The 27,367-nt window shown below is 47.9% G+C and overlaps 1 protein-coding gene across 1 annotated transcript in view; it reads right to left on the reverse strand.

The window, feature by feature from the left end:
- Window positions 1–1,199: 1,199 nt before the first annotated feature.
- The window catches only part of LOC119169701 (disintegrin and metalloproteinase domain-containing protein 10), a 52,956-nt gene continuing 26,788 nt past the window's right edge, over window positions 1,200–27,367 (reverse strand). The window contains exons 5-10 of the mRNA XM_075885610.1: window positions 26,099–26,289; window positions 25,210–25,408; window positions 24,417–24,573; window positions 22,397–22,495; window positions 18,028–18,221; window positions 1,200–2,508 (exon numbers count right to left, since the gene is read on the reverse strand). Of these exons, the coding sequence (XP_075741725.1) occupies window positions 2,228–2,508; window positions 18,028–18,221; window positions 22,397–22,495; window positions 24,417–24,573; window positions 25,210–25,408; window positions 26,099–26,289 (1,121 nt within the window). The 3' untranslated portion in view covers window positions 1,200–2,227. The remainder of the gene's footprint in view (window positions 2,509–18,027; window positions 18,222–22,396; window positions 22,496–24,416; window positions 24,574–25,209; window positions 25,409–26,098; window positions 26,290–27,367) is intronic.

Genomic DNA, 27,367 nt, shown 5'->3' on the forward strand with positions numbered 1-27,367 from the left:
TCACCATGGAGCGCAGACCGTGTGTATACAATGGGGTAAAGGTTCCGAGAGAGCGGTTGATGTTTTAGGCTGTTCGCTGTATATGCCATGACTCGAGTAGCAATTTTCTCTTCCAGTTGGTCTCGCTTTCAAGGATGGTTGTTGCTTCGAAATTAATCTGGTGGTCCAACGTCTCAGCATGCCGCACAGAAATTAGTGCTTTTTTCCTTTCCTCCAACAACCACAATATAAATCGCAGGAAATCCACTTTCAGTCATCAAACAACTTACATACTAAAATAAATTAACGCAGATGCCTAATTTTGGTTGTACCAGAAAAGTTTTCAAGCTAAGATTTCAAAAATTTTTTATGCCAGAAAGTGCGCGTCTTAATGATTAGCACACGAACTTACGCAATCATTTCTGTAAGTGACAATAGTTGCGCGATGAAATTTTCTATTGCGTGTATTATAATTAACCACAAGAATATTCCACACGTTTCATATTGTTCTACTCTACTCATGTGCCAGAGTGGTCGTTGTTTCAGTGTCTTACGTACAAGTTTTTCTGTATATTCGCAGCCTGATATGAAGTAATGTCATCAAAACTTACTTTACGTTTTTTCTCTAGTTCTTCCTTTCTCCAGCTGGATGTTGTGAAAAGTGTTTTGTTTAAAAATATTTAATAATGTTGCCAAAAACATTTTGTTTATTAAAAATCCCTCCTGTATTCTAAGCATCAGGATGATGCCTTTCAGATAAATGCAATGTCATACGCACGGTTTTTCTATCTTCATGTAACGGTCCTGTTACACGTGGAGAGACTACATTGCACAAACAGCGCCAAATGACTGCATATAGTCCCGATTATTGTGGAACCTTCTGATAAGTTTGCGCGCCCAACATGGTCAATTGAGCCTATTCTGGACCTGAACCTGCTACCAATGGTAACGCTGCAATCTTCGATGCTACATCTACAAATATCAATGCACTTTAATGCTAATCAGTGTATTTGACCAACGATGACTGTGCGCGCCGATAACGTCACACTTGAATGTCCTTCTTTTTTTCTTGGCAGATGTCCATTCAGTAGAAGTTTCAGCTTCACCTGGAACCGAAGCTCAAGTTTGTGGAGCGACGACAACGCCGTGCCTTGTTCTGGTGTCGAGCTCTGGAAAACATGAGGAGAGGCGCGGGAGAAAGCACAGGCGTGGCGGTGTGTTTCGCCGAAACGGGAGCGCGTGCGACACGCGCGGAACTCGTTCTGCAGTTGGTGCGAGGAACTTAGGCCGTCAGCTTGGCACGCTAAAACGAGACGCTGGCTGTGCAAAGGTGCCTGTCCGCGATATAAGCAGCGGCTCCAGGGAAGCGTCAGCGAGGTCCGAAGTATTGTAGTGTTGTGGGATGCCACAACAATGCAGACAACACCAAGGGACGCTCTCCACGTGTAGAGTTCCCCAAAAAGTCACAACCGGCGAACACAGCCACATTTGCGAAAGATAGAACAAACATGACACGAGAGCAAAAAAAAAAAAAACGAGGTGAGCACTTTCATTTGGCTTGCTGCTTTGTGGCAAAGACAGCAGGTCGTGCTCCCGCGGCACGGAAGACATGAGTCGGACATTTAATGCCATCGCCGTATAACTTTAGTTTTTGTTTGTTTTTTTAGCACGCCGCAAATGTTTGCACATGACATAGCTGCTGCTGCTACATACCACATCAAAACAACAATTATGTGGTATTCATAAATGTCAACGCAGCACATTGATAGAGTACGTGGCTTCATACTAAGAGACTTAACTCAAGGCATACGTCATACACGGTATTCTCACGAACTTGAGAAATGCATTTCGCGCTGACTCGGGCGTCCTCGTCTTCCGTCATCTGCTCCATACCATAAAAATTACTAACGAGCTTCACTCCTTTCGTTGATTCGCCTCTCTAAAGTGTTTTTCCAGCTCAGAGATCTTTATGAAGCCTAACTGCAGGCGGGTACATTCGGAGGTGGCTCAGACGCATAAGCACGTAAGCGAGTGGCAGCGCGTTGTTGGGAAGAGAAAACGCGCGATATACATCCCCAACTTCTACTTTTCTACCAAAGATGGCACTGCCTGTCAAGAGTCGCATCACCACCATGTGTTGCTTTCACTTCCTATTACTAAACAAATATGATTACTATATGAAGTGCGCGCAAGGGTATTGGGCTCAATGTCAGGCACAGTGCCTTGAGCCCCAACATCCTTTTGTTTCTTACACACGGAAACGACAAAACCAAGTTTTTGAAAACTCTGAAACGCTGAGCTCAGGCGCTCCAGGCAGGCTTACCGTTATAAATTCCTTGATTTTGTTGACAGACTTTTCACCGAAGAAGATTCGCTGGAGGCGTGCCAGCGGTCCTTCGGCGTCAACGTCACGGCACTTGCGAAAGACATCGCAGTAGCCCCGCAGTGCGTTGCACGGCGAACCGGGAGTCATCGTGATTCCGCAGTGAGCCTTCATAGAAGGAAACTCGCACGCTGGGAGGCAAGCCCCTGCCGCAGAAATGGATTGGTACACAACTATATCGCTGGACTGAAATCAGACTTGTACACAACGAATTGCTTGTGACTGCTTCGAAATTTTTCATTGTTTTACAGCGAAGGTGACTTAAGCTGGCCATTAATCAGCTTTACGCCCCTAAAATGCGACATAAATATGAAAGGCGCCAAGGACAATTACCATGATGGACGCAGCATTAGAGGTTTCCGGAAATTTTAGCCATCTGGTGGTCTTTAACGTGTACCTAAACGTATTATGAAGTCTTGGTTTAGATTACCTTTTATTAGGCCCCAGGAACCGGCAGCCGACAGCTACGATGAATGAGCCAAGATGATGATGCTACGCGACAACGATGAGGATGCATGAGCCACACATGATAATGATGATAATGTACCGGTGAAGAGGATGCGTATACTAAATGCCCACATCAATCCCCCTCCTCCCCCGTGAAAGCGGCCAGCCTGGCCGCGGCAAGTCAAGGGGACAAAGAACGTCGCATGAAGGGCTTCATACGGGAGACATGGACGACCTCTGTAGTTCGATAACGGCGATCTGCTGGGGCTACAAGTGGCGTCACGCAATAATTCACTGGTGAAGTCTCTTCAAGAACTGTGTACGGCCCAATAAACCGAGGCTGAAATTTGTCGCACGAACCAGGTGTGCGAACAGGCGTCAACAGGAGCACTTCGTCTCCAGGTTGGAAGGATACATCACGATGCGATTCATCATAAACTAGCTTTCTGTCTTGCTGGCGGGCTTCAGTGTTTATACGAGCTCGTTGGCGGCACTGTGCGAGTCGTGAAACGTATTCCTCTGAAGAGCATGGAGATGAATTCGCTTGGCAGGTAAAGAAGGAGACGTCCAGGAAAGAAGTAGGGGAGCGTCCATAAACTAGGTAAAATGGCGAGTAGCCGGTTGTTCGCTGAATGGCCGTATTGTAGCCGAAAGTGACGAATGGTAGAACAACGTCCCAGTTTTTGTGGTCTGGTTGAATATAGGCGGCGATCATGTCAGCAAGAGTGCGGTGGAATCGCTCAGTGAGGCCGTTAGTCTGGGGATGATGACTAGAGGCAGTCTTGTGAGTTGTGCCGGAGGCCTGAAGAAGTTCGTTCACTAGTTGTGAAAGAAAGGCCCTTCCACGGTCACTGAGCAACACACGTGGAGCACCATGACGCAGTATAATGGCTCGGAGGATGAAATCGGCAATCTCAGAAGCTGAACCTGTAGTAACGGACGCCGTCTCGGCGTAGCGCGTCAAATGGTCAATGGCTGTTACTATCCACCGGTTTCCAGCAGTACTGACTGGGAGGGGGCCATAAAGATCGACGCCTACAACTTCGAATGGTGTGGCTGGGCACGGAAGAGACTGTAGTTTACCGGCGGGAGCAGATGTTGGTAGTTTTCTACATTGGCAGGTAGTGCAGGACCCGACGTACCGAGCTACACTAGTGGTAATGCCTGGCCAATAAAACCGACTTCGAAGGCGATCGTAGGTTTTATGGTAACCAAGGTGACCAGCAGTCGGATGGTCATGAAGTGCCCTGAGGACTTCGGACCGAAGCGATCGGGGTAGAACGGGAACCCAGCGCTGACCGTCAGGATGGTATATTTTGCGGTACAGCACCGAGTTGTCCAGCTTAAATTGTGGGAGTTGGCGACGGAGCCTTGCATTACGTGGACGGGAACTGCCAGTGAGTTAGTCTATAATACGTCGACAGTATGGGTCAGCCAACTGTCGAGAAGGAAAATCGTGCGGGTCGTCCGAAGGCAGCTGGTCCATAGAGGCGAGAGAGGAAACCGCCGTAGACGTGGACTCCAAGGGCGTGTTGTGCAAATTGATGGCGGAAACCCCGAGTGGAGTCGCTGGTAGTGGGCAGCGAGAAAGAGCATCGGCGTCACTATGCTTCCTGCCACACTTGTACACGATCTCAAAATCATATTCTTGGAGGCGTAGAATCTAGCATCCGAGGCGTCCCGACAAGTTCTTGAGTGTCGAAAGCCAACATAAAGCATGGTGGTTGGTCACAATGGTGAAATGGCGGCCATGCAGATATGGACGAAATTTCTGTACTGACCAAACGATGGCGAGGCACTCCTGCTCGGTGATCGTGTAGTTCCTCTCGGCTGCGGAGAGGACGCGGCTGGCGTATGCAACGACTCGCTCTCGCGAAGAGTTGTCGCGTTGCAGGAGCACGGCTCCTAAACCGCGGCCGCTAGCGTCTGTGTGCAGGAAGGTCGGTGCATCATCGTGAAAATGAGCAAGTACAGGGTTGGTCGTGAGGGCACTCTTCAACCTGTCGAAAGCCGATTCACATTCCTGAGACCACTGAAAGGGCATACCGGAAGCAAGTAGCTTATGAAGTGGTGCGGCTATGGAGGCAAAGTTTTGTACGAATCACCGAAAGTAAGAGGCGAGACCAAGGAAACTTCGCAAATCTTTTGGTTTGTCAGGGCGAGGGAAGCGAAGCACTGCAGCAGTTTTATCAGGGTCTGGGCGAATTCCGTCCTTGCTCACAACATGACCGAGTACCTTGATAGATCTGCTGGCGAAATGGCACTTTTTGGTGTTAATTTGAAGACCAGCGCCCGCAAGACAAGTCAGGACCTCGTCCAAGCGTTGCAGATGTTGAGGAAACGTCGATGAAAAGACAACAATTTCATCGAGGTAACATAGGCAAGTCTTCCATTTCAGGCCACGCAGCACGGTGTCAATCATGCGCTCAAAAGTTGCGGGCGCATTGCATAGACCGAACGGCATAACATTGAATTCGTATAGGCCGTTCGGGGTTGCAAACGCAGTTTTTTCTTTATCATCTTCGTGCATGGGGACTTGCCAATAGCCGGAACGCAAGTCGAGGCTTGAAAAGTATTCAGCACCCTGTAAGGAATCTAGGGCGTCGTCGATGCGTGGCATGGGGTATACGTCCTTTCTAGTGATCTTATTGAGTGCTCGGTAATCGACACAAAATCGTACGGAACCGTCTTTTTTACGTACCAGAACGATGGGCGACGACCAAGGACTGGTTGAGGGTCGGAATATCTCCCGTTGGAGCATATCGTCTACGTTTTCTTCAATGATTTTTTGTTCAGCTAGAGAGACGCGGTACGGACGGCGGTGCACAATGGATGTTCCGTCAGTCTGAATACGATGTGCAGTAGCAGTTGTCTGGCCTAGGGTGGATGAATGAACGTCAAAGGAGTTTGCATGCTTTTCCAACAAATCAAGCAGCTGCTGCTTCTGTGAGTCATTCAAGTCTTTGTTGATGGCTGCTGTAAAGGCCGAGGAAGCAGCATGATCTGCAGGATGGCCTTTAGAGGAGACAGGGGTAAGAGGCACAACGCACACAGGCTGCAGATCGGCAACGCAGGCGACAGTAGTGCCCCGTGGTAGTAAAATTTTATCTTGTGTGGTGTGGGTAGCAGCGAGGACAGTTGATCCATTCTTGAAGCGAGCCACACCTGATGCCAGAGCTATGCCTTTATTTAGACAACACGGTGACGGAGTGACCAAAATGTCACCAGAGTTGACGTCGTTCGACAAAACTGTCACTAACTGATGTTCGTTTGGTGGTAACTCGATGCCTACTGCACCGATGAGTCGAAGTGGCCTGTAGGTTTCGTCGTTGAGCAAGTGGTCCGTGTCAGTAAGATGAAAGACACGTTGTGCACAGCAAATAGCCGCAGAAGCAGGGGAAAAAAAGTCCCAGCCTAAAATGAGTTCATGGGAGCACGGGGATAGCACAGCGAATTCTATATGATGAAGAATTTCGTCGATTAGTACACGGGCAGTGCAGAGAGCGGAAGGGCGAATCATTGTTCCCTGGGCTGTAACCAGTGTCGGTCCATCATAAGGCGTCGTGACTTTTCGAAGACGAGCACACAAATCAGCACGAATAACAGAAAACGCAGCCCCAGTGTCCACCAAAGCATCAACGCCCACTCCCTCAACTGTGACCGCAATCATTGTAGGGGCGCGCTGGAGGAATTGGAGTCCTGTGTTGGATTGCAGTTTGTCCTCCAAAAACTGCATCGCTTAGTTTTCCGGACGCCGATCAGAAGTAAGGGAAGCAGGCTGAAGAGGAGAAGAAGAGCGCCGGTAAGGCGACGGTGAACGGCGTCGGGTTGATCGGTGACTACTGCGCAGTTCACCCGATGCTGGCGGAGATGGAGACCGACGCGGCGGTGACGAATAACGGCGACCCTGGTACAAGGCTTCTGCGGTATAGTCCCATTCGCGTATGTCATACCCTCGGCGCTCGTCTTGCTGGCGCTTGCGGCAAAGCGTGCAATGTGACCACGATAGCCGCAATAATAGCACGTAGGCCGAGTCGATCGATGAGGAGGGTAGTAGCTTGCGCTAACAGCACCAGGAGAGAGAGAAGTCAGAGGGACAGGTGACGGCTCACGCGGTGGTGATGAAAAGCTCGTGGGAAAGCTTGTGGGAGGTGCGGCAGCAACCGACGCGTACGTTCGTGGCGGTGACGTCGAGCTGACGGTGCCTGGTGGTGCGGCAACGGTGTGCGGGAACGATGGTAGAGTACGAGAGACAATGGGCTGCAGGTTGGCCATGTGGGTCATGGACGTGAGCTCTTCCCTGATGTCATCCCGCAATGACGTTGAAGAGGACTGAACGGGACACACTGAAGGTAGTGTGAATCCCATTGATTCTAATTCTTCACGTATAATCGTCCTTATCGTGTCTCGCAGGTTTGTATCAGTCGTAATACGGGCCGCGTCACTGTCTGATTGTAGGCGCATAGACTCACGTTCTTCGAGGCGCTGACAGGTTGTCGCAACATCAGCAACGGTAGCCGGGTTCTGGATCGCTAGGGCATTGAATGCGACGGGTGCAATCCCCTTAAGAAGCTGGCGCACCTTGTCTGATTCTGTCATTGGTGTGTCAACCCGGCGGCAAAGTGAAAGAACATCCTCGATGTAGGATGTGTACGACTCCCCGATGTGCTGTTTCCGAGTCGCGAGAGCTTTCTTTACGAGAGCCGAACGAACAGTTGGTGTGCCAAAGACATGGCAAAGCTGATCTTTGAAGGCTGACCAGTCGGGGATGTCGATGAAGTGGTTGAGAAACCACGTCTTCGCGACACCCGTGAGGTAGAATGACACGTGACCGAGTTTGTAGGTGTTATCCCACCGGTTAGCAGCGCCGACACGTTCGAAATCGTCCAGCCATTCTTCCACATCTTCCCCGCGAAGGGATGGGGCTCACGCTGGAGGCTGTTGATGACGTGAGAAGGCGCGGCACGCGTTGGTTGAGTGGGAACGGCTGCAGCACCGGCCTCATCTTGGTGCGACATATTTCCGGACACCTGGCCCAAGCGGCGACCTGAACCTCCAGGGGGTAGAGTGGTCGAGAGGATGGCGGGGGATCTAACAGCACTCTCCACCACGTATGAAGTCTTGGTTTAGACTACCTTTTATTAGGCCCGAGGAACCGGCAGCCGACCGCTACGATGAATGAGCCAAGATGATGATGCTACGCGACAACAATGAGGATGCATGAGCCACACATGATAATGATGATAATGTACCGGTGAAGAGGATGCGTATACTAAATGCCCACAGTATGTACACAGGCCTCAAAAGTGACCAGAGTAGTTGGTAACACTGGTCTCTGTTCCGTTCACAACATTCGTGTGAGTCGGGGACGATTGTGGGGAATGGTACTCGTTAGTTGACGCTACTACGTTCCACATTTATCATTCGAGGATATGCATACCGTCTGAACACCCCTTTATGGTCATCTGAAACGCCCAATGGCGTATGCGCCTCCACGTGAGCGTTGTTGGGTACCGCATGTCTCAGTGAGCGGCTGCATCTCCGCAGAGCTGATAGACGGAGTGAACAAGGCGACGCCGGGTTAAGGCAACAGTTATGCACAGTATGAACAGAGGCGTTACATATTCGGCACTGGGGCTGACTGCTTAATGAGCTTGCACTGAGGCATGACGATGAGCCGAGGTTTCTGTGGTCACTCTCCGTCTGTCAAATGGGTTTGACACATTCACACGGCCAGCAGGTAGCGCCGCCGTTGGTAGCACCGAAAGCCTCGTCTCCCAGAAGCACTCTCGGAGTTTTTCTACGGTTCTTGCGACTACCGCGTGAAGGAGCCTCCTGTGCATGCCAGTTACGATGAGTTCAGTAGCGATGTTGTCAATGGGAAACAGGATCAGGTGTGTGATAGCTTCGTTGTGCACAATGTTCTGAAGTCTTGTTCGAATTAGCAGCAAGCCAACCTCCTCAGCAATAATGGGGTGCAAATCTCGGATTGTCGGTGCGTTGGGTTGATCTCTTCCTGCCTGGAGGACTGCAAATAAAAGGCGGAATCGTTGTTTTCGGGTGATGGTGTGTACTTCCGCATTTTATTTCGCATCATTTTCAAACTCAGTCGGATTGGGGGTCAAGTAATTGAGCTATTCTTCGTCATTTGCTAACCAAGCTGGTCTTTGCCACCAATTCTCCCTGTCCGAAAGCGACTTTATTGAGGTGCCTCGGGAAACTATTCCCACGGGGTTTTCCTTCCAAGCGTAGCGAAGTCGTTTGACCGCTTCCGTATAATGATAGTGCAGTTCTGTTGGCAGAACCTTCAAAGGCGTGGACACTTTGTATCACGCAACTCAATGGTTTCATTGAAAGCATTGTAAACCGTTTCATCGTGAGTGGATGGTACATCTGCATTAGTGGTCTCTAAACTTTCTAGCTGCCAAAACTTCCTCAGTTCTGAGCCTGAACGCTCCTGCATATTTTCATCATTCATGCATCAATTCATACGAAGTACACAAACGTTAGCAATTGTACGTGGATGAATTGTTTCATCGCTTATTGGCCCTTGTAATGTCCAACCCAGTGCAGTTTCAATGGAAGGGAGACCTTTGTGGTCGTCATCCCAACTGACGTCTCTTCCAAGGACAACCACAATTAGTCCGAGCCAATCAATAGGTTGATGCCTTCTTCTTTTGCTATGTGGATAAAGCAAAGTGCATAGGCCACTCTTTGACGGGCACGATTCTGAAACCCTCTCATAACTCTGGGGCACCTCAACAATGACTTCACAGATGTGCCCTGTTTCAATGGCTTCAATGACATGCTTAACATCGTGATACTGGCTTTGCAAGGTTACTTGAACTAGTCTTCGACGCGTACGTCGACCACAATGTTTGTTTCCAAACACGTCGGCGGTAATGTCAATTTCTCCCTGCACCTTTAGGGTCATTCTTCTGGAAACGTCTTCTTTGATAAAAGAAGAGCTGGCTACCGTTATTCAGAGTGCCTGTTATATACCAGGAACCCTTTGCGCCATTTATCAGCCCTCTGAATCTTTGCAATAGTATTGTACTAAGGCTCCTATTGCTATCTGGCACAGAGCACATGGAAGTACTGCTCGTTTCGTGTTACCGTGGCGTCATTATTTGAGCCTTTCTACAACACATCGAAGAAGCGCGCCTTTCTTGACAATGCGTACCTTGCGTCGACAGTCACGTTGCGTCGACAGTCTTTTGCCCGATGTCATTTTGTGGTACATTTGAAAGAGCAGCCAGTCACCGACAGAAGACGTTTTTTATCCAAGTAAGGAAGCGATGCGTCACCGTCCAGCGTTGAGTGCGACTTCTGGCAGAAAAGGCAAGCCTCCTCCTTCGTAACGGCACTGTTATAGAGTACTGTGGCTGATGCTGTCGGCTGATTTTCACGGCTGCCGGAAGTCTGCTGCTCCCCAATAAAAGTAACTCGTCGCCGGTAGCAGGTGAGCTCTCTGCACTCGACCTCGATGCGTATAGGTACTTGTGCAATTGTCGAAGTTCATCTTCCGAGCTCGGCGGGTTTTTCGCACTTGACGTTTCAAGTTGCCGTTATCAGTGATATTCTACCATTATGTCTTGTGGAACCACTTTCATTACCACCTCCCACAGCATGGCAGAGTTGCAGGATTCCGAGACGCTGAGGCCTCTGAGCCTTATGTTGACTTGAACAAAGTCGTAAAGGCTTCTCAGGGCACTAGCATTCGCTGACGTAGTGACTGGACTTCGAGTGTGAGGATTTTTGAGGTGCATCTGGTCAATCATGCACGCGTCTCCGAACCGCTTCTTCAGCATAGAAATGGCGTCATCATAAGTGTTGTCTGTTGTGAGTGTGCCTGCAATAGCTTTGCCGCATGGCCGTTGAGAAAGATTGAGGTAATTAAACCGATCGACGTTTTAAGGCGTGTGTTCTCGTGTACGGAGTGTCAAAAAAGGTCCCAAATTGGTAGCCATTTTGTGGGGAACCCGTTGAATCTCATTAGGTCTAGCCTAGGAAGCCTTGCTCCTGTGCCACCGGAAATACCTCACGGGCTACTAGATGTGGCAGATAAAAGTCGGTTGGCAACTCACCGTTGGACCTGGCTGACCCTGATGTTCGGACAGCCAGCTCCTGGATGTGATATTTAAAAAGGCCAACGCTCCCGCAGTTTGGTTCTCGTACTCTAGCACAGAGTCCATGTCCGCAAGCACTTCGTCATCCATCATGTTGGCGTGCAGTGCTTCGTTAGCCTTGGCTAGCTCGTCGGCGTTTTTCTCCAGGCGCTGAAGAATGCAGCGAAGCCCCGCCAGGTCAAACTCATTGGAGGCTAGAAGCTCATCAACTGCATTGATGATCTTGGTGCTGTGTCACCATCTAGCTGCTCTCGTGTTTCGTGGGCGTTTCATAGTCTCAGTCCTTGAAGCGGGTCCGGTTTCGGCACCAACGTAAAATCTGAAGACTTCTTTCGTAGAAAACCGGGTTCAAAGGACTAATACGTCTGGAAATGAAGAGCAGAGTGTCTCGACGCTGCTGTTTATTGCGGCGCACATCCAAGATCAGGCTCACGAGCTACACGCTAGTCATCGTTGTTCTCTTCCTCTAGACCGCGCTGTTCTAACTATATTTAACACCCTCTTCGCGCCGCTTGGTTATGTTAGAGGACCTCGCGGTCCTTTGCATCAGCCAGTAGTTCAAAGCATCTAAGCAGGAACCGTCGCTGGTCGCTGGCTGGAATCGTACCCGTGGGTGAGGGGGCTTTCCTCCGGGTGTTGCGTAAGACACACCGCAAGAGATGCCATCAATTGCATCATGCTGGCTCGCTCTCTGGTTTTGACGCTGGTTGCATCAACCAGTATATCGTTGTGGACACCACTTGAATCAGCCTAATAGATTGAATAGTTTGCAGAAGCATTGAAATTCGGTTTGAACAATCTGGCATAACAGAGTCCGTCTTTCTCGTTCTTCCATCCATATACTCGAGAAAAAAACGCGTGCACCTCCACGAAAAAACTAATGAGTGGACGAAGATGGGTCTTAAGGTTCAAAATGTTCGTTGAAGTCATCGATAGACTAGTACAGAACAAAGGACTTTCAGATGGACGGACGAACAGATATACGGATAGACGAACAGACGTACGGTGCAGATTATCGTGTATTGTGGTGTTATATAAGTCATTGATGGACAGTGTTAATTTTTATAAAAGGGAACACGGTAGCGCCTGGCCTTCGCCCTCCGGCGGCTGCTGGCAGCGCGTTCAAGTGGGAGCGTTAGCAACTACAGTCTCTTCTCGCGTCATCTCACGGCGAGCAAAACAAGCATTCGTTACTGATAAAGAACGGCAAGCTTGCAACCCCTCCCCCTTCAAGGCGATTAACAGCTCTCACCTAATCGCCTTGAAGAGGGAGCGGGTTGCAATCTTGCCGCTGGTTCCATATCAGCAACGAATAGTTGTTTTTCTCGCCGCATGATGACGCGAAAAGAGACAGTGGTTGCTATCGCTCCCGTTTGAACGCGCTGCCAGCAGCCGCCGGAGGGGAAAGGCCACGCGCTACCGTGTGTCCTTTCATAAAAATTGACACTGTACACAAAGTCATTTTTAAAGAGGTGTTCCCGTTTTGCTTCGTGCAGGCAGGCCCGTAGCCAGGGATATTTTAGGTGGGTGGGGGGCTGGGGCCCTTGTTGAAGGCCTTGAAGAACACCTATTTTTATCATTTTTCTTGCTAAAACACCCCACTACATCTCAACTACAAGGGGGGGGGGGGGAAGGCTAGGGCATTCTTACCCCAGACAACGGGCCTGTATGCAGGTGTTAGGTTTCGGTTTTTTGTAACATAATGCACGCTGACAAGGCTACGCTCTAAGGAGCCTAACCCATACAACTTGCGACCAATTTTACCTACATATGGTCGTCTAAACACACAAGCCAAATGCTACACGACGCTTATGCTCCACGCCCCTTATTTTCCCGAGTTATTTCGAAACGCGTGCCCAATCGAGCTATTCCGCATAGGAGTACGCGTTACGATGGGCGCCTGCGCCGAAGAGGAAGTAGCATCCTCTGTCTTTCGAACAGGGCGCCGAAGGGCCGCTTGGCTGCTGACAGCCGTTCAAAGATTTGTACTGTTTTAACGAGCCGGGAAAGAAAGTAGATGCAGCCCGACGGCGCAAAGTGTTCGACGAGAAGACCGTAATAGCCTCCGGTAATCATCCTTAAGGACAAAACAGCGTGAGCGCGGATGACGACCCGCCCAGCTAATTCAGCGGTGAGGCATTTTGGGCGGCAGTTCTTCTGATGACCTGGTTGTCCGCGCGTGTAAACCATCACGCTACGGCCTTCACCTGTCAAGGAATGACCATGCACCTTGGTGCAACATACTGAGAGTGCGGTAGCAACGCTCCCGTCGAGGATGTTGACTTAGGGGGGGGGGGGGGAGCACCCTTATTAGAGATCTACACACTGTGCTGTGCTCCCTATAGGGCTGCAGAAATGAGGTGCATTTTTTTTCTTTCTAATAAAAAATTTATTGTTAGGGCTCCGTGTGACGTAATTGGACCATCCAAACGTAAAGTAATTAACCTATCTAAGTATATGGGAGAAAAGAGACCCTTTAACTCCTCTATGGAATACCATAAAGCAGTCCAGTGGGCCTTATACTTGATGAGACCGCGTCGACGAAAATTACAGGTGTGTTTAGGAAAAGTGATTAACCATTTAGAGTACTTGGTACTCTTCTATGGGAGGGCTGAAAGCCATCCCGTGGGCCTCACACTTGATGAGGCCGCAGTGACAATAAAAACTCCCAAGCATTTCCCCGAGGGTGAACATGGTTAAATGCGAATACACGGGGTGATGCTATGAGGGGTATTTATTAATTCGCACTATTATATTTATTAATCACACTATGGTGCCTTTATGGTGCAATGGTTCCTGGGAATCGCAATTTGATCACACGGGGGAGTTTACGTTAACTCACTGGCGAATGCCAACGGATTTTAACTTTACTCTCCCCCTCACGACCCGCTCTCGACGGGAGACTGAGAGAGAAGGCGGGCGCGCGCGAGAGAGAGGGGTGCGCGCGCAGGTGCAGCGGGTGAGGAGAGCGGAGGAGTGAGCGAAGGGGGAGGGGGTATAAGGCGCGTTACTGACACCGATATCAGCGTCGCGTCCGTGGCTTATTCGGTAGAGCGTCACGCTGCGGCCCGCCAAGTCCTCTTTCTTTTAAAGATAGAGAGAAAACTGCGGACGCCGCCGACGGTGGTGGATGGTTTGGGGTCGCTTATAGAGTGTATTCACACTTGAAAATTATTCCCGGGCCATTTATGGCAAGAGGGCTACACAGAACAATCTCAACTCACAGCCAGTTCTTCTCACAACTCACTCACAGTTCTTCTCACAACTCACAGCCAACCTGCCTAAGTAACTGTGTAAAAAACAAGATGGCAAGTTGAGCAAGTTAGATTACGTTCATGATTCAAATTTCGTTGAAGCGCACCGAAAACACATAGACAGAAGAAGAGGCTGACAAGTACAGCGCTTGCTCTCACAACCGAAGGTCATTATTCAAAATAAGTACTTAAAGTAGATACATGGTTTTTTCGTGCATGTGCAACAGAGCAGAAAGCAACAAAAAATTCAACAGTTTCAAATATCGGTATGTCTCCCCATTACACTCGCTTAGCAATCACGTGATGGCTTCGAGAAACGAGATTCTGCAGACGCGCAATGAACGCACGTGCTCCCGCGTGGCGTGGCGATAAAGCCACGTGGCGTTCTCCCTCGAGAAATCGGGACGAGTAGCATCAACAGCAACTACAGCGAATTCAAGGTGCGCTCCACTTTCAAGAACGCGTTAACATCGGGCAAGGTGTCCGTGATGAACAGATTTTCAGGCCTTGGGTATCATGTGCTGCTTCACATGCTACCCATGGCTCCTTTAGTGGGAGATCGTGTAATTTTTTTTTCTTATGAGCGAAGCTTCTTAAGCGTGGGCTGAGCGTCCCGTCGTAATCGTATCAACCCACTTAGCGTTAGTTCTTGAACCGGCCGTAGAAGGTGGTAGTTGTACATAAAACGAAATGCCTATACGCTGAAAATGCAAATGGCACGATACTAGAGGACGTTACTCGTATGATAAATATTAAAAATCACAGCACATCCATAGAGTGTATGATGAGAAGTGGGGCGAAGCGTGCTTCAGTCCATCCGCGCTTCCGTGCGTTGGTTCGTTCTTGCCTCCGTCCACCCGTGCATCCGTCCGTACGTGCGTCCTTTCGTTCATCCGTGCGTCCATCCACGCGTCTGTTTGTCAGTCCGCGCATCCATCCATCCGTCCGTTCGTGCGTACGGTCGTCCGTCAAACAAACGGACAGAACGACAGACAGACGACGGACGGACGCGGCCAGCGGATGATTCACGGTTCGCCGATAAAACTTATGATATGCGCAAGGCGGCGGCGGCTAGCGCTTGAAGGTGGAACCCCGATGTGCGAGCACGCGAGAAAATAGGAATGACGTTACACTAAGACGTTGGTGATCGCGTGTTTGTCGGCGGCGCCGTCCGGTAGGGGGCGCAGTGTAGTAAAATAAGGTCGAGATAGTCGAGAGAAAGGCTTTGAGGTGGTGGAAATAAACAGAGAGGTGCATAGCTGGAGTGGTTTTCAACGAGACAGAATTCACTTCGATGGGCGGCTAGGTCATGAGGTGGGTTGGCGACTTGCACGACGCGCAGTAGCTTTTTTTTGGGGGGGGGGGGGCACGTGGGACTTTCGGGGTGCAGGATAGCTAGTAACGAGATAGGATAAAGACATTAGGTCCGAATTCTGATATGGCATTAGGTCCGAATGCTGATAAAGACATTAGGTCCGAAGTCTAACCAGGCTTTGAGAGAGGCAGTTAGAAAACTAATAATCGATGCTGAAGTTCCCGATGGATGGAAACTTAGCAGGATGAGCATGATCTATAAAGGAAATGGGGACAAAGGTGGCATAAACAACTACCGTCCTATAACAGTGGCATCAGTGGTCTACAGGCTGGCGATGCAGAATATAAAGGAAAGATTGCAGGCATGGATAGAGGATGAGGGGTTGCTCGGGGAACTGCGGAATGGGTTTCGGAAACACAGGAGATTGGAAGGAAACCTGTTCTCACTGACGCAGTGAATCGAAATAGCAGAAAAGGAACACAGGTTCCTGTGGCTAGCATTTTTGGATATCAAGGGAGCGTATGATAGCGTGGTTCAAGAGGACTTGTGGGGAATACTGGACACAGTAGGTGTGAAAGATGGAGTCACTAATCTTTTAAAGGATATCTATAAAGATAACAAGGCAGTTACAAAGTGGTAAAAACAGGTATCCAAGCCTACAGAAGTATAACGGGGGCTTAGGCAGGGGTGTCCTCTGTCACCCTTGTTGTTCACGATGTACCTACCAGGATTAGAGGCCAAATTAGAGGGAAGTGGACTGGGCTTCAACCTCTCTTTCGTCAAACAAGGAAAACTCATTGAACAGGCACTACCAGCATTGATGTACGCAGATGATATAGTGCTAATGGCTGACAACAAGGAAGATTTGCAGAGATTGATGGACACCTGCAGTAATGAGGGAGATAGATTAGATTTCAGATTCAGTAGGGGAAAATCAGCCGTCATGATTTTAATGATAATGAAGGTAGTGAGCTTAGAATACAGGAGGCCACGCTAGAGATAACAGATAAATACAAATATCTAGGCGTATGGATAAGCAATGGGGTTGAGTACCTAAGGCAACACGAAATATACGTGTCGACTAAAGGTAACAGGAATGCAGCGGTGATGAAAAACAGGGCACTGTGGAATTACAATAGGTCTGAGGTTGTGAGAGGAATATGGAAAGAGGTCATGGTTTCTGGTCTGACGTTCGGCAATGCGGTCTTGTGCATGAGATCTGAAGTTCAAGCAAGATTAGAAAGCAAGCAACGTGGAATAGGTAGGCTTGCTTTAGGAGCTCACGGGAATACACCAAATCAGGGAGTACAAGGTCATATGGGATGGACATCATTTGAGGGCAGGGAAGCTAGCAGCAAGATAAAATTTGAAAAGCGATTGAGAGAAATGGGCGAGGAGCGTTGGGCTAGGAAGGTATTCAGCCACTTGTACATGAAGAATGTCGATACCAAATGGAGGAAGTGAACCAGAAAATTGACTGGTAAATACTTAGAAAACAGCAGGGGGCCAAACCAAAAAGACTTATCGGTTAAGAAGAAGGTTAAGGGAGCTGAGACCGATTTGTGGAGAATCGGCATGATTAAGAAGTCCGCACTAGAGAGCTATCGAACATTTAAGCAGGAAATTGGCAAGGAAAGGATCAATCATAATACTCGGGGTAGTTCTCTACTGTTTGAGGCCAGGACGAGAGTATTGCGAACCAAGACATATCGGGCCAAATACGAAAGGGTAGACATGGTATGCAGTGCGTGTGGAGAGGAAAAGGAAACTGCCGAACACTTGATAATGTTCGGCAAAGGGCTTCACCCTATAGTTCAGGATGATGGCGTAGAGTTTTCAAAGCACTGGGGTTTAGGGACAGGGAGGGCAAAATAGATTTTAAGCGGGTAAAATTTACTAGAAGGAGGTTATCTTATAGGTGGCTAAAGTCAAGGCATGAGTGAAAATTAAACACTACACTGTAAAGTACGCGTCCTGAACCTCACTATTTAAAGGAGAAAAAAATAAATGTAGTTTTTGGTTCAATAACTTTTACGGCTTGGTGGCGTTAGCCCCCGCCCGACCTAAAGGGTACAGCCATATCGATCCATCCAATCCATCCATCCAAAGCCGTTATGGCGCGCACGTGCATTCAGAAGGTCGGCGGATGGACAAGACTGCAGAGCGGCGTGCGCGCAAGGCGGAGGCGGCTCGCGCTCGAAGACGGAACCCCGATGTGCGAGCGCGCGAGGCAGAAGCGTGCCGTGAAGCAGAGCGGCGGCGCCGACAAGATCCCGGCGAACGATAATGTTGTTGTTGTTAGTGGTTCATGAGGAAAAGGAAGAAGGCACCTAATTTCTGTCTGCCTACAGGCGACACGGCGCAGTGCCTTGCGATAATGGGACGCCGAAGCGGCGCCGCTGCAGCATGCGGACCCAGCTTCGCTCCACTCTCCATCATTCACCTCATGGAGATGCTGTCATATTTTTCGTATGCTCAGGTCATCAGGTGTCATTCCTACTTAAATGCACCGCTCCTCACCAGACGGTCCCTCGCAGGCGAGCAGGCATAGCTCGTCAATCGTGTACTCGGGACCAGCGAGGGTGCACTCCTTGAGCCCGTACTTAGTGCAGATGGACAACGCACACTCGCCGGCCTGGCACACCTGAGTGCCCTCGTTACAGGGCGTCATGTCAGGCTTCGGTGGTCCCGGCGGGCAGGTAGCGTTGACACCGCTATTGGAACGAGGTAGTTAAGGACGCCGTCTCTCTTTATAGGACAGACTCATGGGCTATGCGGTGGTACATGATTCACGCAGCATGCAGCGTGATGAATGACACAATTTTTGGGGGTTTCACGCCGCAAAACTACAATATCACGATGAAAGACGACGTAGTTAGTAGAGGGCTTCGCAAATTTCGACCACCTGGATATTTTTAACGTGCACCTCAGTATAAGTAGACAGGACTTTGGCATTTCCGACTGTCTGCAATGGTGGATCAGCGGCTGCGGTGCTCTGCTGGTGACCCGAAGGTCTTGCGTTCGATCTCATTTCGATGGAGGCGAAATGGTGTAGGCCCGTGAGCTCTACAATGTCAGTGCACGTTAAAGAACACCAGATGATCAAAATTTTAACGGAGCCCTCCACTGAGGCATCTCTCGTAATCGTATAATAATTTTGGGACGTTGAATCCACATATTATTACGAGCTCCCTTCCGGCTATGTCAAAATGCGGTCGCCGTGGCAGGGATTCAATTTCGTGGCCTCCGTGTCAGCAGTTGAGCACAATAATCCCAAGAGCGCCGTGCAAATAGTTGGTTAAAAAGAAGTGACATCGAGAGCAAAACACCAAGACAGCACAAAACAACTCTAAACATTGTGAAAGCGATTAGCGTTAACTCCCGCGTTATGTCCTATAACAGACCGTTGGAACATATTTCACAATTTATGTCGCAATTCTACGTTGGATGAGTGACTGATACTAACACTTCGGTATTTTTCTCACCTTGTATTTCACTCTTATAAAGTGCGAATCCATTCGCATAGCGCACGCACACACACACACACACACACACACACACACACACACACACACACACACACGCACGCACACACACACACACACACACACACACACAAACCATCCTCCCCAGTACATTGTAATTATTAGTTATGGTCAAACATGTCTACACAATTGCATCAATCAGACTCGCTAGCATTGTATAACCAAAGCGCATTATTACCTCAGCTTATTATCTGCGCTTTCTGTTGTTTTTGTGTGTATTTTTGAACAAACCCCACCTAATATTGTATAATTTCGAACTCATTTTTTTGATATTATGTTGTATTGCTGTGTTTGCTTGTTTCAGTTCTCTTGTTAGCACTGTCCTCTTCAACGTCGCATAGCGCTGAGTGTTATCACCCACATGTGCATGCATGTCTCTAAGAAAACACTTCGAACGCAGGTCTGAAGTAAGGAAACATTTCGGAGGAAGTGAGGGAAACTCAGTGAATATTATGGCTATTTTAGAAAATGTGTATTTTCATTACTTATTGACGGTAACACACCTCCTACACGATAATATCGGGAGGGGGGAAGGAATGAATCTTTTTGGTTATGAGGCTGTCTCTCCGGGGCCCATTATGGTGACTCCAAGAACATACGCCATCATATTTCAGATGCAGCGGCTTCTGGGGATAAACCTTCTGACATCCAATTCCCAATCTTCAATATCCTGGTTGTATAACAAAATGGCAGCCTTGATGACGTCAGTGCGTGCCCTCAACATGCTTGTCACTGATGACATCTCTATCCTTTTTTTTCTTTTTTTCTTGCTCTTATTCGATGCGATTCAATGAGCTTAAGGGTACTGATGTTCCTCAAGGTCGTCAAATCCTACCCTCTAAAGACTGGACCATGGCAAGCGAATAAAGAGCCCTCTTTCGTACGAGCCCTTTTTTTTTTTTGCCAGGTTTACGGGTCGACCACATAGAAAGTGAAGACCCCATCAGTATGCATTCAAGCGCGTAAGACGTTCATTCTACTTCGTGAGATAAATGTCTCTTATACAACCTCTAAATAAAGCGTCGGTATACAGAATCATAACTTGTCCAATCACATATTAAACGTCAGCTTCTCTGCGGTCTTTCACGCCATTGAGGTCTGCACTACAGATCAGGACGCGAACCTGCACAATGTAAGCTTTCAGTGTGATGTCTACGAGTATGGTGAGTATAAAGGATTTATTTGAAGTGGCTCACGTAATTTGTACCTGAATCCGTGCTTTTTCGCGATTCCGATCTGGGCTCACGTCAAACGGCAAGAAAACGATGGTGTACTTGTTTCACCGTATATAAATAGGTTGGAGGGGCGAGGACTCTCCCGTGTACAAGCAATTTCTCGTGCGCTCGTCAAGGCAGCAACTTGCGTACGAACAATGGAATTTTGGTAGAACTGACAAAACAGTACTTTAAAGTATTCCACGAGTCTCGGCGTATTTTTTTTTCATTCCCGCGAAAACGGCCGTGATAGGTGCATAACGAGCAGACATGAATTCTTACGTGCTTGCCCGACATTGAAGACGCCGCGTATGCAGTTAGTAAGTTCCTCAGCGTGACGTATGGGGACTTCAGTGTTGTAGGTAGCCAAGTTTATGCGAGTGCTGCTAAGCGCAGGGCGATTTCCCGAGCTGCCGTTCGGACCCCTTACCGCAAGCGAAAAACGTGGGTCGGCTCCGCGAAAAAAAAGGAAACAGGAGACTGCAAGCAGGGAAAGACAGACGACTCTATGGTTGCACCGTTGAAGGGAGGAGCCGCCAAAGCCACCCTCGAGCTTGGGATGAGAGCTGATGCCCGACGCGCAACCGCCTGGTTTCAATGTTGCTGTTTGGAATCCTCGCCCACCCTTTAAGTGTGCCTAAAAAAAAAGAATTAACTTTACGACCGCTTGGTCGGCTGCGACCGAGGGTTGTTTTTGTGTGCAACCGCCCCCGGGTCACAATTACGGCATTCGGGGCATTTGGGCAATCCTGCCACCAGCTGCGCGGGTCGTGCGAATGTTCTTAGGCTAATATAGCATCTCACTGCCTCGTACACACATCGCCAGTGTCCGGAACCTGGAAACGCCACTTCCGGGGAGGGTTTCCCAAACATATTTGGTGCGCAGGGTGGTTGAGCTGGAGCCTCACCTCCGGCGCCGGCGAAAGTCAAGGTGGGAGAGAGTGTGATGTCACGTCTGCAGCGAATCTTGTCTCTTCGCGAGTTGTAGACTGTGGCGCGCTTCTCACTGACGCCGTGTCTGTCCTGAAAGTGTTCGCGCTACTGCTTGAGGTGATGTGAAGCCTCACGTTCGATTGGCTCGTTGGGGAACCCTGTCTGACCGCAGGTTCGAGAGATAATGTTTAGGATGCGACAGGAGAGCGGAGGTTTCGGTTTGGACCCGGGCCGATGCCCGAGTGCTGCAAAGATCCACGCATCTCTACAAAGTAAAGGATGAAGAGGGGGCGAAGCTACGTCCTGTGCTTCATAATGTGGTCGTTGAAGTCGCCGACTAGTTTAAAAGACGCATGCACGAGGTGTTGCTAACCAACATTTGGAAAATACCCAATGCCAGGGCTAAAATCGCCCTACCTCACTCTACACAACTTTTTCTCACTAACCTACGTTTTAGCCTACACCTAAAAGTCACTCCTAATTGCACCACACGGAAAAGCCCAATTTCAAGGTAAATTGATGTGCTCAAATAAAGACAAGGACACAGAAAGACGGTACACGGACAGGCACATGGTGAAAAGCCCTATTATGCTTGAAAAATACAAGGTCCTGTAAAGGAGAGCCAACTTGGGGTATTTCACGCTATCCGCGAACTTCGATACATGAAGTGTTGCGCCTATTTTATATCAGTGTACATTGACGTTGAAGCGTTGTGTTCGAAAATAGTTCGATATGAATGATAATTTTATTTACTCGTGTTTGTCTTATACGGTTTGACTGTAGTAAATTTCAACTCGGGTAAGACAACTACTAAATACATCGCAACTATATACAAGGATTAAGTCAATCAAACGTGAAAGAGAAGCATATATATTTTACGCATAAAAGCGTATCTATGAAACAGCACAATACTATATACGCAGCATACGTGTGACAAAAGTAGCACTAAAGTAGCGAAGTTGCAGCTATAAGTTTTTTTTTTTACGACACTAGCATTTTTTCAACACACACATGAAGAGATTTCAATAATTATGATCTCGCTGAATTTGATAAGTCAAACTTTCTCTAACGTGACGAAACTCTAATTGCACAGTTCTAGAGTTCCGCTGTCCCTATAGCCTTGACGTTGAACTATTGAACTAGTGGCTTCACTTTCTGTTACAGAATGCAAGCCGCAGCCAGCACACAAAAGGATACTCGCAGTACGACACATTCCGGCACAGACTGCCTTTGCTGCACATCACGCTGGAGTCGTGCAGCCGGCATTCAATGCTGCAGCACGGGCCGGCCGACGGACTGCGACCGAGATCGAAAGCACAATGTGTGACCGCCACGTCACACACTATTTCACATTTGCACCCTTTTTCGGGTCCAAGAACATCGGGATTAGTTCAGCAGGTCAATAGAAGCGTGCAAAGAACATTAGGCCACATTTAGGAGCACTTGTTATGTGGCTTATTGATGTATAGCCCTTCCCAAAAGTAGGTTAACCTTCTAACTCACAAACATTGCCTGTCCAGCTGCGTATGCAGCAGAGTACCGAAACAATCGCGTATCGATTCCCCTGTTGTCAAGAACCAGTATCCGCAAGCAGTTATCTCAATCCAAGAGTCTGAACCAACACTAAAACATACATTATGCTGCTCTCTCGAGATAATAGCGTTATGGCCCATATTTATTTATTTATTTATTTATTTATTTATTTATTTATTTATTTATTTATTTATTATATTTATAGTTGTTCGTTTATTGATATTTATTGACTGTTGATTTCAAAATGAGATCAAGAGAAGGAAAGGTGGTTACAGCAGCAATAACAATATCAAAAGAAAATCAATTACAATAGTTCACAAAGTAACACAATGACAACATAAATAGCGATACATACAAACAGCAACTGATTACAGGAAGCTGTGCAACAATGCGCAATGAAAACATAGATGCAAATATGAGTCAAATACAGGTTACACAACATACACGCATTTAAATAGAAACAGAAGAGTTAAAGAGAAAGAACCGGTGCATTGAACAAATTCGAAATATGTGAATGGTTAAATCTTTAATATATATTGCTACATACCAGTGACATCAAGATGAAGAGGACAAAGTACAGACTGGCGCGAGCTAATCTGTATCGCTGGCGCTGCTTGCTTAACTAGCTGTGCAGATATATCTGCGTCTACTCCTCTGAGTCTCTCCCCCTCATTACAATATAGGCACCCGACAATGCAGTTTACGAGATCTGATGGTAGCGCCAGCACACAGAGCCTAGCGGCTAGGTGCCGCAAAACCGAGTTTTCCCATGCGTAGCCTAGCGAGTAGACGCAGCAAAATCGGACTTGCACGTAGAATCATTTTCTTCTTTAGTTGTGAGCAAGTGGGTCACGGCCGATTATGTAAGCGCCCAGGAAGCGTACTTTGGAAACGGGCCAAAAAGGGCACTGACACTTCAGCGTGTCACTGTGTTCAGCGAGCGTTCCATTTTCTTAGTATCCCTGGCGGTCGGTACCAACAATGGTGAGGCGGCCCAGAGAGCTTCGTTGCACCCACTGGTTCACTGTCGGGTCCCTATAACCACCAGATAGGCAATAAGAGCTTGCGGGCATATCTGCAGTGGATTTAATGAATTGGTTGTGAAGTTCAATTGTAAGAGTTGATTTGACGATACCAAATGTACAGTCTCGAACACTACCCTGGCTTTACCGGCGCCTTCGCAAATGTGCTGCATCATTACAAATACCGCAGACAGTTACGTTTTACCAGGCGAAAGAGTATACAGCCCTCGACGATTGGAACGCGATGCTCGAAGCACGTGTTTCGACCGGATGCAACGATCACTGCCGACTGTGCCCCGAACAGAGTCACCACGAGTCACAAACGCCCTCACCATCACTCACACCGCCAACCGTCGCGTGTTTCGAAGAAGACTTTTCAGCTGCCGAGAGCACGGTACAGTCGTCAGCAAGCTTAACACGAACGCTCCAACGCGTGACCTCGACTAGGTTGCCTGATGCCAGCCGCAAAGCGCTGTGTGCTGTTGCCGTGATTACACTTCGTTATGCTTGGATAGTATGTTGGCACGGGCAACATCTCGTTAGTAGAACCGAAAACTTCGCGGCACTGGCATTCATCAAACTGTTTCAGGACACGCTTTGGAGCGTTCTTGTAGAGCATGCTCACGGCTGTAAGTGGTCTTGAATGTGAACGGGATGGGAACCTGCAGTCCTTGCCCTTGCGCAACGTGCATCCGGGTGCACCGAGCGCGTTGTGGCGTGGGTAACAGCAGTTCTCCTGGCAGTCGTTGGCGAAGAAGCCACAGTCGCAGTCTTCGTTCTCTTCCACGATATCGTTGCCGCAGATGGGGCCGCTGTCCACTGCGTGCCAATGTACAAAAAACAAGCATGGAATCTTTAGAAGAGGAGCCCCCGCTTTTATTATATTTGCTACACTTACATAAAATTGTTTTATTGTTAATATTTATGATACACTGTATACATGAATCAAACAAAACAATGGTAGTCATTGAGCTGAATTACTCGAGTAGAAACATTACCTGGACTTGTAATAATAAAGCACATTCCACTAAGCAGCTAAATTCATTTCTTTATGTGAGGCGTGTTTGGTAAGAGATACGGAATTTTCCTGGCCGTAATCGACCAAGAAAAAGGCATTGCGCGTGGCTTTACTGTCGAAAACACAAATGGCCTCGGCAGAGCTGAGGGGAAGCCTCAGTCAATGCAAAGAGCGTAGTTTCGCGAAGCAGAGTCAGAGCTAATTCCAGGTTTCTCACGGTACCTCAACTCACTCTAATTAAACTGTAATTGCATTTATACTCTATTGCTTTACTGTGCTTTATCACTTAACTTCAACATGCTTTAACCGCACCAGGAACGGAGAAAGACAATGAATGGGAGGTGAGGCGTGCTTTCAGAAGATGCAATTCCATACAGTCAGCGTCTTCACAATTGACAGTAGCTGAAGTTGCGCAATAATCATTCGCACGAGCTCACCCTGGAAGCAGTTCTCGCGGTTGCTTCGACCTTCGAACATCGGTTTGAGGACGTCGGTAATATTTCGTATGCTGCAGGGCGAGAACTTGTCGTTGTTGAACTCGGAGCCCTTGGTCGCCGTAGGGAACATGAGGTAGTTGCCGCGAACGCCGCAAGGGGCGCACGCACCGAAGCAGCTGACACCAGGTGGCGAGTCATGCTGCAGATAATTCAGTTTTGAAAAACAAGAATGTCGCAAATATATATACGATTAAGCATGGAGAGTTCGGGAGAGCACCGGTATTGTTTAAGACAAGGCTAACATACACAAGATACCTGACGCTATGGTGCGATTTATGAGAAAACTCATCCCCCGAATCGACGCACATGCTACCAGTGTTAGCAGTGGTTCGTGTTGGTTAAATCATGAAAAATGTTGACGATAGCGTTGGCCGGCGCGGCTTAACTGCCGTATGATATTGGCTGACCTTTTCTAACTGCTGGCTAAGCCGAACTAGTGAAGAATCTCATTTATGTAAACAATTATCATGCATCAACAATATGGGAATCTGAGGGCCCTGCTTCCTTGTTTGTCGAGAAATAGACGCCATTGCGGAAATATACTGTTGGCGCACCGCATGCACACCGGAGGCTTTGGCTACGGCTTCCATTCATGAACAAGTCCGTTCTTTCGTCCACTTTTGTTTTCACGTACCTTAGATCCTACAGTTAAATAATCTACAATTACGTACCCGCACTTTAATTAAAAACAGTCAAATGCGTCTCCTACGCCTTGCTTAGTTTCGTTCTCTGTCAAATTCATATAGTTCATCCTCGTTTTGTGGTCATCCGTGGCAGCACCTCGGCGTGCAGTGACCGAAACAGTAAAATCAAGCTCTTGTGCGCTCACGGGTGACCCGAAGTTGTGTCCGATCTCGTGACAGAAGGTGAGTTCGGAGACAGCCTGCGACACCGGGCTATTGTAGTTGAGGAACGTTAGGACGCCCGAGTTGAGGCTCAGGTAGAACTGGCGGAACTCGGTCGTGCCGGGATCCTGGTCCACGGACGGTCGGTTCTTCTCGCAGATGCCACCTTGACCCACTGCGAACCATGCGGTTTAACAGCGCTGCGTCAAACTCTGGCGATGCCATGAGGTACACTCTCACATTATTGCAGTGTCACAATTTATATTTAAAAACGTGGGTTTACAGTACACTATCAGAATATTGCAGTGTAATAGCCTCTTTTCTAAGGACGCCGGTTTTTAAAGAAAATGGTATTTTATAGTTGGGTTAACTGAATAAAATTTACTATATTTATTCAGTTTTTTTCTGCGGATTCCATATCTTAAAATAGATTTTTATTAGCTTCAATACAACAAAGCATATCCAGTTTGTGAAAGCATACTTTTTACGATGCTATTTGGCAACTTTGCTCTGTAAAGCACAAAAACAATGTATGTCGCAAAATAGCCAGAAGGATGGTGCGGCCAGTGATCCTCATAGGATTCTTTTCAAGGAACCTCCAATGCAATATAGGTAGATCTAAATATGAGTAAACCTCTTTATATAAGTACAGTTTATGATTATCGTGAATTACACTTTAATGTACTACAATATAAAAAAATAAATAGAATCGCCGGCTAGAGCAGTTTTGTGCTATTCTGGCCACACATTGTTTTCGTGTTTGACAAAATGATATTGACAAAAATCTTCGCGAAAGTACGCAATTAGAACTTGGTAGAACTGGATTCTTTTTTATCTAAAACTATTAAAATCTAATCCTATCGAATGCTATAAAATCTACTGAGACTATTGCAATCTGCATAAAAATTCGAATGCGCATAATAAGTCTCATTGCGTTCAAACAAGTACATAAAAAGGCACTTTCGACGACTCATGATTCACTAACAAAGAAGTTTCAAACCACATCTCGTGCTTGATTAAAAATACTAATAAGCCTTACGAAAAGCTGACATACCATGAACAACACAGCCAAATCTTCCAATCGTGCGTGGGAAGTATAGTTTAAAAATGGGCCGCGAAGTTGTTAATGGCGAAGCATTTCTTAGCGAACTTCAGCGACTTCGAGCGTATCTATCTATCTATCTATCTATCTATCTATCTATCTATCTATCTATCTATCTATCTATCTAATCTAGCTATCTATCTATCTATCT

The sequence above is a fragment of the Rhipicephalus microplus genome, chromosome 2 (genome assembly GCF_043290135.1).
Source record: "Rhipicephalus microplus isolate Deutch F79 chromosome 2, USDA_Rmic, whole genome shotgun sequence".
NCBI lineage: Eukaryota > Metazoa > Arthropoda > Arachnida > Ixodida > Ixodidae > Rhipicephalus > Rhipicephalus microplus.